The 17,415-nt window shown below is 37.4% G+C and overlaps 1 protein-coding gene across 1 annotated transcript; it reads right to left on the reverse strand.

The window, feature by feature from the left end:
* Nucleotides 1–421: 421 nt before the first annotated feature.
* On the reverse strand, nucleotides 422–7,035 carry LOC135782910 (uncharacterized). The gene is made up of 7 exons (XM_073812022.1): nucleotides 6,064–7,035; nucleotides 5,875–5,971; nucleotides 5,637–5,747; nucleotides 3,497–3,663; nucleotides 832–1,035; nucleotides 612–750; nucleotides 422–442 (listed from the first exon to the last, which is right to left on the reverse strand). The coding sequence occupies exons 1-7, from the start codon at nucleotides 6,969–6,971 to the stop codon at nucleotides 422–424; spliced, it is 1,647 nt and encodes a 548-aa protein (XP_073668123.1). The 5' UTR covers nucleotides 6,972–7,035.
* Nucleotides 7,036–17,415: the final 10,380 nt, after the last annotated feature.

The following is a 17,415-nucleotide window of genomic DNA, read 5'->3' on the forward strand; positions in this document are numbered from 1 at the left end:
GTTCAAACAAGCTAATCTGCATCAAGTCTTGTATTTGTTTGCTTTGATTGTCTTGCTTTTTTAAATTTTGTTCTTCTCTTGAAGCCTTCTGTATTTGAGGCAGAAATACAGATTTTCTTTGAAGCTGCTAGTGTTTTTTTCTTCTTTTGATGTTTTGTTTTGCATGGGAAGAGTGGCCGTATCTTCCTTGAAAGGTCCTTGGTACAATGCCTTTTTGACAAAAGACTTCTGTCTTCTTGTTGCACGTTAACATAAAGATCATTTATTTGCTTCTTAATGTTCTCTGGAACCGTCTGCCACATTTTGACTATTTCAAGAATGTCTTCTAGTTTCTGGAAGTCAGAACTTCTGTCTTGTTGCTCAAAATCTAAATCAGAATCAACATTTTGATTAACAGAACAGCACCTTTTTTCATTATCAGTCATTCCAAACAGCTGTTGTGCTAAAATAAGACAGGGACATATACCATGATAGGAGAAGGTGCAACACGTACAAGAATAGGTTTTCAAAGATGCATGGTATGTTCCTCTTCCACAGAGACTTTCCACACTGATTTCCATCTTTATGTCGCAATGGACATTGAAGTGAGCTTTTTCTTGTAAAGCTTTCACATGAGCTTCCAGCTGAAGAGCAAGTTTAGGGAATGCCGCATCATCCTTTTCGTTAAGTACATCTAGAAAAACCAAATGTTTGCATTTTTGACCTCTCAAACCAACAGGGCAACTGCAGAAGCACTCCGCGGGGCAGGTCCTATAGAAAAGTGAGGGGTCTTGTTCAGATGGCACATTATACATGTATATTTCTGAAGATTGTCTTGTTATGTTGTCAGACCAGCCTTTTTCCAGCATTCCTGTTGCCTTATTAAATGTTTCCTCTGACTTCATGGCAACAGAGTTTGGCATTCTTCCAGCTGACTGCAGGTGTTTTATCACCTGAAAGTAAGTCTCCGTCTTGCGAAGGAGGACATCAAGCAAGTCATCTAAACGTCGATTTCTTATACCGGATAAGAACTGGTATTTCAGTCGATGAAAAAACCTAAATAAAAGAAAAAATTTAAGAACAAATGTATAATTACAGTGGCATGCAAAAGTTTGGGCACCTCTGGAAAATTCTGTTAATGTGAACAGTTAAGTGAGTGGAAGATGAAATGATCTCCAAAAGGCATGAAGTTAAACATTAAACACTCAATATTAGTCAATATAGTATAACGGTGTTCTTCAACCCTGGTCCTGGAGGACCCCCTTCCAGAATGTTTAAGATCTCTCCTTAATCAACACACCTGTTTTAACTTACCAGCTTGTTAGGGAGACATTCTGGAAGGAGGCTGATGAGTTGGTTCAGGTGTTTTAAGTAAGACTACATCTAAAACTTTCTGGAAGGGGGTCCTCCAGGACCAGGGTTGAAGAACACTGTAGTATAATATTAGCAATATTAGTCTATTCTTGTAGTTTTCTGGGATTTTAGGGTGAAAAAGTAAAACAGCACCTTGCAAAAGAATGGGAACCCCATGAGATTTGAGCTCTCAAAAAACTTTGACCAAGGTATCAGACCTTATTTGGCCCAAAAGGGTCATGGCTTGATCACAGTCATTATTAGGAAAGGCCAGGCAATGCAAATTTTAAATTTATTAATAGACAGGCTTCTCTAATCCAGTCCCAAGAATCAGTTCCTCTAAGCAGTTGCCTGGCACTCTGTATATGAAAATGATTGACGCCAACAAAGAAAAGGAAGTCTGTAAGAAGATTGCAAAGCTTTTCAGGTACCAAATTCCTCAGTTTGGATTGTAATTAAGAAATAGCAGTTAACAGAAATAGTGTGGTTAAGATAAGGTCTGGAAGCCTGAGAAAAATATTAGAAGGAACTGCTTTGATTGCTAGAAAAGCAAGTCAGAACCTTGTTTAGACTGCAAAAGACCTACAAAACATTGGTCAGACTCCGGAGTTGTGGTGCACTGTTAAACTGTGCAGCGACACCTGCGCAAAAATGGCCTTCATGGAAGGGTCATCAGAAAAAAATGTCTTCTGCGCCCTCACATCAAAAATCAGCGTCCAAATGCATGATGCATTTTTGATAAAGGTCCTGTGGAACGATAAGGTGAAAATAGCACTTTTTTGCCACGAGTAAAGGTATGTTTGGAAAACTAATGGCACAGACTTTACTGAAAAGAACACCTGTCCAACTGTAAAGCATGGGGGTATTTCTCATGCTTTTGGGTTTTATTGCAAGCCAATGGCACAGGGAACATTTCACGTGTTGAGAGAAGAATGGATTCAATTAAATTCTAACAAATTCTTGAAGCAAACATAACATCATCTTTAAAAAAGCGGAAGTTAAAAAAAGGAGAGCTTCTAGAAATGGATAATGATCCTAAACACAACTCAAAATCCATGATGGACTACCTCAAGAGGCACAAGCTGAAGGTTTTGTCATGTCCCTCACAGTCTTCTGACCTATACATCATTAAAAATCTGTGAATAGACCTCAAATGAACAATGAGTGCAAGATGGCGCAGGAATCTTACAGAACTGGAAGACTTTAGTAAGAAAGAATAGACAAAAATCCCATAAACAGGAAGGTAAGATACTTTTAACAGACGTGAAAACAACCACAAGATTACATGGGTCACTAATAGCTGAATAAAAGTAAACTATATATTTCCTATTAAAGGTGCAGTGTGTAAATTATTGCGGTATCTAGTGGTGCGTTTGCGAATTGCAACCAATGGCTCCACTCACTGCTCACCCCTCGCTTTTGAAACGCATAGAGATGCTATGGTAGCAACCACTGTACAAACATGTCATCTTCGGAGACAACTTGGTAAAAAAGTTTGTCCATTAAGGGCTTCTGTAGAAACATGGTGGCACAAAATGGCGACTTCCATGTTAAGGGGACCCTCGGTATGTAGATAAAAATGTCTCATTCTGTGGTAATAAAAACATAACGGTTCATTATGAAAGGTCTTTATGCACCCCTGATAATATAGTTTTGGATATTATTTTTCATTTCTGTCAAGAGATCCTTCTAAAAATTACACACTGCACCTTTAATTATATTCAATGTTATTTATTTTATTATGCAGCTTCCTATAGGGTACCAACTGAATACAATTTTATTTTGTTGTCTGCAGAATTGTAAAAAAATATTGGTAACACTTTACAATAAGGTTGTATGTGTTAATTAATGCATTAGCTAACATGAACTATCAATAAACAATACTTCTACAGCATTTAATAATCTTCGTTCATTTTAATATTAGCATTTACTAATATACATGTATTATTAAAAATTAAACATTAGTTAATGGATTATGAACTACCGGTAATATGAATATCTTTATTGACATTAACTAACATTAATAAATTAATACATGCCTAAAAACTTTATTGTTCATTGTTTGTTCATGTTAGTTGTTGCATTTACTAATGTTTACTAATACAACCTTATTGTAAAGTGTTACTCAAATATTTTAACTTAAGCATTTGCTGATCAAAATTACCTTTCTATTAAATTGTTGGTCTCTGAATTCCCATGGTTATAACAACGACCAAAATCAGCCCATCTTTGACTTATTGGTTCCCAGTACCTCTGGAAGTACTTGCAAACCTCTTGGTAGTGAGAAAAGTTGCTAAGAAATTTTTTTGCAACCCTTTCAAAGTCAGTCTTCTGCAATGAAAGAAAACATATTGTGTCTACAAGCAAACAAACACTTAATATTAACAGCAACACTATTTTTCCCCATATCTCTCTACTGTTTTGTATGACCTTTTGAACTGTCATGAAGTATATATAGGGGGGAACTGGGATGAAAGTAACGCGGGATGAAAGTAACAAAGTGATTTTCTTAGAGCCCGGATAACATTTGCATTCCAAACTATGACAGCATCTTTAGCACACAACACTTGACGGAGCTGAAAAATATTGAGTTATTTCATCACTGTTTTGCGCACATTTATAACACATTGTGTTTCTGATTTCATATGTCACATAACTGATAAATCTACTGGTTATTTAGTGCTCTAACACATCCTGAAGTTTGCCTTTTCCGAGTTTAAAAAAAGTTAATCGTGTTTAAATGTCAGGAGTTCATGTCGAGACACAATAACACTTGTAACTTTTGTTCCGCTGTTAAAGGAAAACACCACCGTTTTTCAATATTTTACTATGTTCCTACCTTAACTTGGATGAATTAATACATACCTATCTTTTTCAATGTGTGCACTTTTAATCTTTGTACAACGTTTCTTGAATATGTTAGCATTTAGCCTAGCCCCATTCATTCCTATGGCTCCAAACAAACGTTTTATTTTGTGCCACCATACTTACTCGTATAACTACACATGTAACGGTCTTTAAATATCGAAAACATGGAAGTATTTGGCGGCTTCTAAATTCATCCCTGTTTGGAGCCATAGTAATGAATGGGGCTAGGCTAAATGCTAACACATTCACAGGGCCCTGTACAAAGATTAAAAGCACACATTCAAAAAAGATTGGTATGTATTACTTTGTCTAAGTTGAGTTAAGAACATAGTAAAATATTGAAAAACGGTGGTGTTTTCCTTTAATGCTGTTGCATTATGTTTATAAAGTTTATATTATTCTAATTTGATTTAATTTCATTTTCATAGTGTTCATACTGTTTACTTTTTTTTATTCTCAACAATTCAAGTTTGTACTGTTAGGTTGCTTTTGAAACATTTGATATAACTGAAATTTAAAATGAAATTTAATTATTTTTTTCAAAGATAAACAACAAAATATGTTTGCAGTTACATATTAACAAGGTCATAGTCATGTATATTTACTAAAAACAAAAATCTTTCTTGCTTTTCTGTGTTACTTTGACCCACCTGTGTGTTACTTTCGTCGCTGCTGTCAGGGTCAAAAGTAACAATTCACTACTTCTGTTCAAAGTGAAATTATACTGAAGTCGTTTTACATGTGTTCAAAATTCCACCTGGTATTGATAGACCACACTTGTGATATACTGGCCACAGCAAAAATATATCTCTGTCTATAAATTTATTTTTAAAAATAAAATTTTCTGAAAAATTGTACTTTCGCCCCTGCTCTACCCTACTCTATAGATTGGTTTCATCAGACGCACGTGACGCAATTACGCGTCTGAGTGGAACTTAATTTCCAGTCTCTGTTTGTTTGCTGGTCTAACTAGTTGCAAAACTGAACTTTTGAACAAATATCTTGCGAAAATAACAAATGTTTTGGTTTCCTAAAGACGAGGGAAGACTGTGATCATTGATTACCGCTATTTGATGGGAGGTTTGGATTGTATACATTATATAGTAAACATTTACACAGTAGGGTTAGATAATAGTGGTTTTTGATATGCTTTATCTATGATTTGAACTAAGGCAATCTATGTTTTGTTTATTTTGCTTATCATTTTGCTTATGCTGTTATCAGAAATAAACTACTCTAAAAGGACTATTTTATTCATTTTATTCTTTGCAGGGTTTACCGAAGGTTACGTTTGTTCCACGAAAGTTTTTTGTTTACTGTATGTTGTTATTGCTGAAACGTGCACAAATAATAATGAAAAGTGCATAAACTAATAAAATTCTAATAAAACCAAAATTGTGTATATCTACATAATTCATCAATTTGAATATAAATACCGTTGCACAAGCTTTCATTTTTTTAAAGAAATCTAGAATTTCTCTCCGGGTATTTGAGAAGTGTGGCCCAGTAACACCAGATTCGGTCTTCATCAACCACCGAACGACAGCCTGTAAATGACAACGTAATGTTTTATGCAAGTATTTTGATTTATTTATGTATTGACCCTTCTTTAAATGACTGTAAAATGACTGTGAAAGTAAAACGAACATTTTCTGATTACAAAATTTCAATTACCTGAAGTACATGGTACCAGCAGAGAAGAACATCAGATTCAGGGAAAACTTCATTCAAAGCATTAATTTCACTCATGTCTTTGTCAACCATGAAGCACCTTCAATAAAAAAAAGAAAATTAGGTTACCTTGTTTAACACTGCTGATATAAAATAACTTAAGAAGCGGCAATTGATGACTTAATAAATTACCTTGGCGGCTTAGGGAACACAGGTCGTAGCCTCTGAAGTGCAAGCTTAAGGGTTTCTTGGGTCTCCCTGCTCGTTATTATGTATGCAACAGGAACACCATGACCATGGTCATCTCTCACAAGCAATGTATAGAGTGGAAAGGAATATTGATTCACACAGTGTGTAGCATCAAAAAACAAAATGTTACTCCCATAGTCTTGTAAGTCTTTTCTCATGAACTCAGTCTGGAGAACAATAATAAGGTCCTGATCCTTACCCAGTGGCTGATAAAATATGACATCATCTTTGAAAGGACCAGTTAATAGCTTGTCTGTACTCTTACAATCATCTTTATCTAGGTGTTTCCCTCGAAGCATGCTAGTACGGATATTATGTATGTCTTCTGGTGTAACAAAGTATTCTCTGGAATGATAATTAGCTGCTCCTTTGGCTTTTGACCACTCATTAGCTTGAAGAAGGATGACATCTGGTTTTACCCCTAATGTGATCCACTTCTTAATCTGCTCCACTAACTGAGGGTTAATTTGCTGAAAATGACCATCTTCTTCAGAAATATCATGCCCATTGTGTTGGTTAAATATTCTCTGCACAACAATTTTGTGTCCTTTCCAATCATGTCTTATTTTAAATGAAATGTATGCTTTACATCCCACAGTTCTGTGACTTCTTTCAAAAACGTTTCCAGATCTTCTGCAACGGAAAATATTATATCCTCTTTTTTGGTCTTGTAAACTAGAACAATTTGTGGTCCTGAATGTTTGTTTGTGTTCTTTGTTAATGCATTCTTTGATAAGGTTCTCTTCTGGGTCATCTGGTTTTAGAACATGCACTTTGAGTTGTATGTTTCTCAGTCTTATTTTTCTCCTCTCCTCATTTTCTACAGTCTTTTTGATAAACTCCTCCATCATGGAAGACAGCTGAAATGCACATACAAAAAAAATAGTACCTTGTCAATCAATTTGGACCACAACATTGTATTCTCTGCTAAAAAAACTGCATAGACCAGCATCATTCCCATGCTGGTCCATGCTGGTTTTGTGCGGGTTAGCTGGTGGTCACCAGCATACCAGCACCAAAACACAACATATGCTTGTATTGCTCGTATCCTGTTTTTTATTATTATGATGGTCCAGAATCAACATTAGCGAATTTAAACAGAAATGATTATGATGGTCCAGGATCAACATTAGCGAATTTAAACAGATATTATTATGATGGTCCAGGATCAACATCACCGAATTTACACAGAAATGATTATGATGGTCCAGGATCAACATAAGCGAATTTAAACAGAAATTATTATGATGGTCCAGGATCAACATCAGCGAATTTAAATCAGAAATTATTATGATGGTGGTCCAGGATCAACATTAGCAAATTTAAAAAGAAATGATTATGATGGTCCAGGATCAACATCAGCGAATTTACACAGAAATTATTATGATGGTTCAGGATCAACATAAGCGAATTTAAACAGAAATTATTATGATGGTCCAGGATCAACATCAGCGAATTTAAACAGAAATTATTATGATGGTGGTCCAGGATCAACATTAGCGAATTTAAAAAGAAATTATTATGATGGTCCAGGATCAACATCAGCGAATTTAAATCAGAAATTATTATGATGGTGGTCCAGGATCAACATTAGCAAATTTAAAAAGAAATGATTATGATGATCCAGGATCAACATCAGCGAATTTACACAGAAATTATTATGATGGTTCAGGATCAACATAAGCGAATTTAAACAGAAATGATTATGATGGTCCAGGATCAACATCAGCGAATTTAAACAGAAATTATTATGATGGTGGTCCAGGATCAACATTAGCGAATTTAAAAAGAAATTATTATGATGGTCCAGGATCAACATCAGCGAATTTACACAGAAATTATTATGATGGTCCAGGATCAACATCAGCGAATTTAAACAGAAATTATTATGATGGTCCAGGATCAACATCAGCGAATTTACACAGAAATGATTATGATGGTCCAGGATCAACATCACCGAATTTAAACAGAAATTATTATGATGGTCCAGGATCAACATCAGCGAATTTACACAGAAATTATTATGATGGTCCAGGATCAACATCACCGAATTTAAACAGAAATTATTATGATGGTCCAGGATCAACATCAGCGAATTTACACAGAAATGATTATGATGGTCCAGGATCAACATCACCGAATTTAAACAGAAATTATTATGATGGTCCAGGATCAACATCAGCGAATTTACACAGAAATTATTATGATGGTCCAGGATCAACATCACCGAATTTAAACAGAAATTATTATGATGGTCCAGGATCAACATCACCGAATTTAAACAGAAATGATTATGATGGTCCAGGATCAACATCAGCGAATTTAAACAGAAATTATTATGATGGTCCAGGATCAACATCAGCGAATTTAAGCAAAAATGATTATGATGGTCCAGGATCAACATCACCGAATTTAAACAGAAATGATTATGATGGTCCAGGATCAACATCAGCGAATTTACACAGAAATTATTATGATGGTCCAGGATCAACATCAGCGAATTTAAACAGAAATGATTATGATGGTCCAGGATCAACATCAGCGAATTTAAACAGAAATTATTATGATGGTCCAGGATCAACATCACCGAATTTAAACAGAAATTATTATGATGGTCCAGGATCAACATCACCGAATTTAAACAGAAATGATTATGATGGTCCAGGATCAACATCAGCGAATTTAAACAGAAATTATTATGATGGTCCAGGATCAACATCACCGAATTTAAACAGAAATTATTATGATGGTCCAGGATCAACATCACCGAATTTAAACAGAAATGATTATGATGGTCCAGGATCAACATCAGCGAATTTAAACAGAAATTATTACGATGGTCCAGGATCAACACCAGCGAATTTAAACAGAAATGATTATGATGGTCCATGATCAACATCAGCGAATTTACACAGAAATTATTATGATGGTCCAGGATCAACATAAACGAATTTAAACAGAAATGATTATGATGGTCCAGGATCAACATCACCGAATTTAAACAGAAATTATTACGATGGTGGTGCAGGATCAACATAAGCGAATTTAAACAGAAATTATTATGGTGGTCCAGGATCAACATAAGCGAATTTAAACAGAAATTATTATGATGGTCCATGATCAACATCAGCGAATTTAAACAAAAATGATTATGATGGTCCAGGATCAACATCACCGAATTTAAACAGAAATTATTACGATGGTGGTGCAGGATCAACATAAGCGAATTTAAACAGAAATTATTATGGTGGTCCAGGATCAACATAAGCGAATTTAAACAGAAATTATTATGATGGTCCATGATCAACATCAGCGAATTTAAACAAAAATGATTATGATGGTCCAGGATCAACATCACCGAATTTAAACAGAAATTATTACGATGGTGGTGCAGGATCAACATAAGCGAATTTAAACAGAAATTATTATGGTGGTCCAGGATCAACATAAGCGAATTTAAACATAAATTATTATGATGGTCCAGGATCAACATCAGCGAATTTAAGCAAAAATGATTATGATGGTCCAGGATCAACATCACCGAATTTAAACAGAAATGATTATGATGGTCCAGGATCAACATCACCGAATTTAAACAGAAATTATTACGATGGTGGTGCAGGATCAACATAAGCGAATTTAAACAGAAATTATTATGGTGGTCCAGGATCAACATAAGCGAATTTAAACAGAAATTATTATGATGGTCCATGATCAACATCAGCGAATTTAAACAAAAATGATTATGATGGTCCAGGATCAACATCACCGAATTTAAACAGAAATTATTACGATGGTGGTGCAGGATCAACATAAGCGAATTTAAACAGAAATTATTATGGTGGTCCAGGATCAACATAAGCGAATTTAAACATAAATTATTATGATGGTCCAGGATCAACATCAGCGAATTTAAGCAAAAATGATTATGATGGTCCAGGATCAACATCACCGAATTTAAACAGAAATGATTATGATGGTCCATGATCAACATCACCGAATTTAAACAGAAATGATTATGATGGTCCAGGATCAACATCAGCGAATTTAAACAGAAATTATTACGATGGTCCAGGATCAACACCAGCGAATTTAAACAGAAATGATTATGATGGTCCATGATCAACATCAGCGAATTTACACAGAAATTATTATGATGGTCCAGGATCAACATAAACGAATTTAAACAGAAATGATTATGATGGTCCAGGATCAACATCACCGAATTTAAACAGAAATTATTACGATGGTGGTGCAGGATCAACATAAGCGAATTTAAACAGAAATTATTATGGTGGTCCAGGATCAACATAAGCGAATTTAAACAGAAATGATTATGATGGTCCAGGATCAACATCAGCGAATTTAAACAGAAATGATTATGATGGTCCAGGATCAACATAAACGAATAAAAACAGAAATGATTACTATGGTGCAGGATCAACATTAGCGAATTTAAACAAAAATTATTATGATGGTCCAGGATCAACATCAGCGAATTTAAACAGAAAATTTAAACAGAAATTATTATGGTGCAGGAATTTAGACTATATTGAAATGATTCAAAATACAATTTTTTGTTATTTCAGACTGTACCATATAAAAAGTAACACTTTTCGACTGTTTTGAAATTATTCTAATGGGATCAATGCCAACATACACAAACTTTAATTTTGAAACTCCTTAATACAGCCAACAGCTCGTTTAAACAGAAAAGGCAAAAATGCAGTCTAACAATAGTTTAAAAAAATATTTTAATATAATCTCCTTAAACGTTGTAATAATTAACAGTAGATCATAAGCAAAATCAGTTTTTGTACACGATGCTTTTGGTCACAAAAATGCTGAAATTATATTTATTCAGTTGAATTGCATGATTTTTGCGATAAATGCTTTTACAAAATTTCATTTTTGGGTCAAATTCAACAGGATCGATGTAATATCTTACCTCTTTTAGCCTGCTGGGGTGGAAAATGGAGGGAATCCACATGTGGTCAATCGGTGATGGTTTGGGTAGGCACACACTGATGACATCAGAGGGCTGTGATTGGTTGATTGAAATGTGGATCCAGGATCAACAAAGAGATGTTAATCCAGGAACACTCCCTACTTGGCAAAATCACGGTCACCGAATTCACACTACACTGGTGTTGACCTTAAATTAGGAGTGTTAATTTTTAACACTGTATTTCTGTGCCAGCACCAGTGTAGTGTGGAAACAACAATGAATAGTGTTGAACAAAGTGTAAAATTTAACAATATTGAGTGTTAAATTAACATATAATGGGTGTTGTTAAATTAACACTACACTTTTGACTAAATTAACACAGTGTAGTGTGGACACATATACACACTTTGCCAGTGTTAAATTTGACACTGTGGGTGTTATTTTAACACCAGTGATTTTGCTGTGTACGCAGGCTGCGTAGGGCCCCGCCTTCCCCTGACTCATTTTACAGCGCGTGTTACTGTTTACTGAGATGACAAAAAAGAGTTAAAAGAGTTAAAAGCGAGAACAGCAATCAGGTAAACTTGTGCTCTCTTCAAGTTTGATGTCATGTCAGCAAGAGCAAACCGTAAAGTTAAGTTGATGTTATGTGATTCTGTCTCTCTCTATCTGACTTGCTAAATTAGCTGTGTAGATTTGCCAGTGCATCTCTTATCCTGTCTGTCACACAACAATTTATTGCGTGAATATTCGTGTGAATAAACGCCCAAGGGCAATTCGATAACCGCGCCGCGTGCGAATTTGCGTTCATATGCGCGTGCAATCGTGCACAAAATGACACGTGCTTTCCAGCAGCAACATCTGTGTGGGGACCATAACAAAAATAGTGTGATAACACTCCTAAATGACAACGTTAATGCAATATGGAAACCAATGGATTTACATTGGAATGGTTATAATGCCAGCCAGGTCAAAATGAATGCACATCCCTCAGTAAATAATAACCATCAGGGATCAAGTGTTGCTCTTATGCATACTATAAACATTTATACAGTATGGCAAGCCATTTTAGCTTTTATACATTCACATGATATGGATTTTTGATATCAAGAATTCACTTTTCACTACTTAAAATATAAATATTAAGAGTGTGATTTATAGTAGTAACCATATTTTGTATGTAGTGAGAGCAGTGGGGTGTCAAGTGTGAATGTGTTGCAAAGCTCACGGGTCATGGCTCACGGCCCGGGTCAGGTACCATTGCTCACGGGTCAGGTAGGAGGGCCCGTTAGCAGAATTTTGCTTATGGCCCCAGGGAGGTCAGGATCAGCTCTGCGGGCAGCTGTTATATTATGTGAATGAAATCTCCAAAACATCTTCTGCTCAAAAACTATTTGACATCAGCTGTAAAATCAGAGATAAAAAGAATCAGATGTCTTTCAGATAAACTGTTTTGGCATTAATTTATGTACATCATCATGTCCTACTAGGACAGTCCTAGAAGGGAAAAGTAAAAAAAAAAAAGTTTCTTTCTTAAGATACATTCACATTATAAGCAACTTTGGCCCTGTCCCAAATGGCGCACTTCATGTTAACCTCTAGGTCTTGTGGCCTTAAATTGCGCATGCTCACTTAGGTTGTTTTCACATATGTTGGTGCGCACCGTGGTGCGGCCTCGGAGCGCACCAAAATACATTGTATCATTTTTCAGTTAGTGCGGTCCGTGTTCACATATATATATTTTTTGCTTTACTCGAAATGCCGCACCGTACACCATGTGACAACGGTCAGCGCTGTCATTGGTCTCTGACAGCTCTTACCATCTCATGACAACCCCCACGTTTCCACGACAACCAGCTTGACAGTGAGAGCGCAGCTATCAAGATGTGGAGATAAACATTGTACGTCTTTGCGAAGTTTCTTTGCTTTAACGCGAAATTGCGTAGCTGTTCTATTAAAGCCTTTCACACGGAGCCATTTGCTAAAAGCCCGTAATGTCACTATTTGTGTGTGGAGGACAGCTATGCATTTATAAAATCATCAGCTCAAACGTAAAGGAGACAGCGAATCTCTATGCAACGGACCAGGATTGGCTTGTTTGTTGTTAACCCACAATATAACACCCGGCTCACGTCACAACGAAAGCCCAGTGGCTCAAACATGTGGAGAACTTCCTGTATTTGGTTCGGCCCGAGGTCCAGCAGTGTTCACACCACAGGTGGGTCGCTCGCCCCAGAGTTCGGCAACAGCCGCTCCGAGACCACCTGTTTAGAGCGGTCTCGGAGCGGCTGTTTAGTGCGCACCCGAGTGAGGCTGTTGTGTTCACACTGACCCAAACGCACCGTACTCGGAGCGACACGTCATTTGGGCCGACCTAAACAGTGTATATGTGAAAACACCCTTAGTCTACGAGTCCGTAGAGTGTCCCATCTGTCATTTTTACGCTCCAAAGTGTGCTCATCAGCGCCCCCTTTGAACCCTTGATGCGGTCTTGGCGAAGCCCGTACTGCAGCAGGCTTTGGACACTTTACCAACCCAGAAGTCTTTGCGAAAGACAAATCAGACCAATCAGATGACGGAAGGGAGGAGTTCACACTGATGGGAACTTCTCTTCCTATTTCCGGCGTGACGCTCGAGTCTGTCCCAAAATACAACTTTTACGACGACAGTGGGGCTTCCGGCCTTAGTCAAACGGTTTGGCACGTATGGTTGGGTTGCGATTTTGGCGCTATCGTAAGTCTTGTGAATAGTATGCCATACAGACCCGTTTGCCACTGAACCTGCATTAACTACGACAGTGGGGCCTCCAGCCTTAGTCAAACGGGTTGGTATGTATGGTCGGGTTGCGTTTTTCGCGCTTTCGTGTGTCTTGTGAATAGTATGCCATACATACCCGTTTGCCACTGAACCTGCATTAAAGACAGTGGGGCTTCCGGCCTTAGTCAAACGGGTTAGCACGTATGGTCGGGTTGCAATGTTGTTTTCTCCTGGTCCTGTAAATGGTAATCCTCAACTGTGGATAATATAATTATGCTGCAATAGTTAGTCTGTCTGGAACTAAGCTGAGTTAAACCACATCACTGTGTGACACTTCAATACATATGAACGGCCGCTATGCTAATACGATTTTGTTTTTCTCTCCCTGTCTCATCCTCGACCCGAGGACAACGAGACAAACAGACCCAGTCCCGGTAGATGTGAAAGTCGGCACACCTCTGATCTACTGGCCGTCCTTCAACGTGATGCCCAGCTGATGCCTGACCAACGATCACCGGCAGAACCGCTTAAAGGAACAGTATGTAAGAAATTTATATCAATTAATCATTAAATGGCCCTGAAATGTCACTAGACATTAAGAAATCCTTTTCATTTCAAATACTTATATCACTGACAACAGCAGTCCGGCCAGGATATTGTCATTTAAAAAGTGGAGTTGCAGCCCTCAACTGACGTTTATGTTGTCGTTTGGTATATTGGCCACCAGCTGTGTGATTGCAGCACCAGTTTCAGCCACACGTTTTGTGATTGCAATACCAGTTTTGGCCACAATCCTACATACTGTTCCTTTAATCTCCGCTAAATCTCTTTATCCGTTCTCCCAAGGGTTTTTCCCTCCTAGGAATTATTTTTCCTCGGATAAAAGCCCGTTTTTTTTTCTCCTAGGGGGTTTTTCACCCCGGGGAGGCAGCCTTTTTGGGCTTTACTTAGCTTCCTCTTCTAGACGTTACTTTAGTAATACGTGCACTTATAATATTGAGTCATAGCCGCAGCAAATTTAACTGCTTATGCTATCATGTATTTTGTTGTGCTATCTGTCGTTTTTCTGTGCTTTTCACTGCTTCTATTTATGTAAAGCTGCTTTGAAACAATTGACTTTTGTGAAAAGCGCTATATAAATAAAATTGAATTGAATTTCTAAAGAGGCGTTTCTATATCTGGTTGTCATAAACAAATGTATTGTTAGGGATTTGCAGGGGAGAACCCAAATGCAGACGATGTCAGAGGTGAACTGAAAACACTTTATTAACTAACACAAAACAAAGGCCCACGTGGGGGCAAACAGTATAGACAGACACAAAACACTTGACTTGACTTGACAATAAAACTCTACTAGATACTAGACTGGAATACAAACGACTAGACCACACGAACAATACAAAATGAACCTGCACAGAAACAAGGACAAGAGAACATTATATAAGAGAAACTAAACAAGATAACGAGGAGGGAACAGGTGACGGGAATAAGTAATAATTAACAATAAGCAGGAGGACAAGGGGGCGGGGACAAATGACAAGACACCGGAGGCACATGCCAAACACAAAAACAAGGCATGAACCTCCACACAAGGCCAGGGACTGCCAGAACTCTGCCACCATGACAAAATACAAATATAACACAAGACCTCAAGGCAGAGTCCTGACATGTATAACATCCACTCCAGTAACTGACGAGAGACGGATGACGTGAACTCCACTGCTTCAATCTCATTTGTAGTCGCTCCCGAACGTTGCTCATAATTTGCATAAAGTTAAACATTTTTCGACTTTGTCGCGCGACTGGACACGCCCATCCAGTCGCCAATGGTCACTGTCGCCGGATGCCACCGAGCTTCCATTGAAATCAATGAGATCGTGTCGCTCTGCTACTGCTAGTTGCTTATAATGTGAATGTACCTTTACATTTATTTTGTGCAATTGTGAGAGTTAGACCAAGTTGATTAAAAGTTGATTGTATGGCGCTATGCACACTGGAACACACTTTATAACAGCAATTCATCAGTTGTTAATAAGCACACACATTTTACCATTGTGCTTTAGGGATTAATGTACTAATAGACATTTCAGTTGTTATATAAGGATATTGTGATTGACTGTACCAGTGGTTCTCAACGCAGTCCGGGAGGACCTCTAGTCGACTGTCTCCTTCATCTGTCTCAGGTCTCTTATAATGAGCTGCTGAGTTGAATCATGTGTGTCAGATGAGGAAGACATACAGTGAAGAAAATAAGGATTTCATCTGCTGCTGATTTGATGAGTTAGCCCACTTAGAAAGTAATTAAGCGTCTATCATGTTTTATGGTATATTTAATGCATAAAGACAGAATATCCATCAAACAAAATTAAATAAATATAAAGGTTAGAAATTGATTTGATCTCCTACCAACCAGCAAGAGTTCTGGCTCCTCAAATTGGTTATGTGCCCATGTGAAACACAAATTAGTCCTGTCATTTGAAGAAATTGAAGTTCACAGAATCTGTATCTTCCTTTCCAACCCCTCCACCAGAATAGACAAGACCAAAGAGCTGTCGAATGACGTCAGGGTCAAAATTGTAGACCTGCACAAGGCTGAAATGAGCTAGAAGACCATTGGTGAGAAGGACAAAACTGTGTGGGCAATTATTCAGAAACACATATAACCATCAATCGCCCTTGATCTAAAGCTCCATGTAGGATCTCACCTCATGGAGGAAAGATGATCATGAGAAAGGTGAGATGTCAGCCCAGAACTACCCAAGAGGAGCTTTTTAATGATCTCAAGACAGTTGAGGCCACAGTCCTAAGCAAATCACTGGTAACACATATCACTGCAATAGACTGAAATCCGGCTGAATGCACATGTACAGACCCGTCTGAAGTTTACCAATGAACATCTAAATGATTCAGAGAAGGCTTGGGAGAAACTGCTCAAATGTATTTCATTTTGAAAACTATTATGTTCATGTTGTCACTTCCTGTTGTAGTTAGGTCCATGGTATTTGTAGTTCTTTAGTTTATTATTTGTGTGTTATGCTTTTCATGCAATTATCTTGTGATTATCTATGAAACTACCCTGACAAACTATACATGCAGCCTCTTCGCCTCATGTTTAGTGCAGTGTGTGATAGTGTGTGGCACTTCAGTGAAAATGAAATGTGGCTAATAGCATGTATGCTTCAGAACAAATTGAATTAACACCTCAGCACCCAATGAGAGCAACGATTCAAAAAAATATAGTGTTAGTATATAGAGACAACCAAACATGCTTATAATTCTATGTATGCACCTTTTCGAGGCTGTTTACACTTGGTATTAAGATGTGTTTTCATCGATCGGATTACAAGTGGATGAGAGAGACACATTGCGTTTACACCTGGTATTTAAATCCGTCTCTTTTGTCCACTTTCGACCGCATCTGTCCTGAATACTGTGAGGGGGTGGTCTGTGAGACGGTGGGCGAGTCTCTTTGCTGTCATTCAAACGCGAGCGGGAGTAATTATGAGTTTATATGGACGCAAACTTATATTATGTCGGAGCCCGCTGCTTGTTTAGCAAGTATACATGCTGCACAGTGTTTTGTACGTTTA

Source organism: Paramisgurnus dabryanus, chromosome 15, assembly GCF_030506205.2.
Source record: "Paramisgurnus dabryanus chromosome 15, PD_genome_1.1, whole genome shotgun sequence".
In the NCBI taxonomy this organism is placed as follows: Eukaryota; Metazoa; Chordata; class Actinopteri; order Cypriniformes; family Cobitidae; genus Paramisgurnus; species Paramisgurnus dabryanus.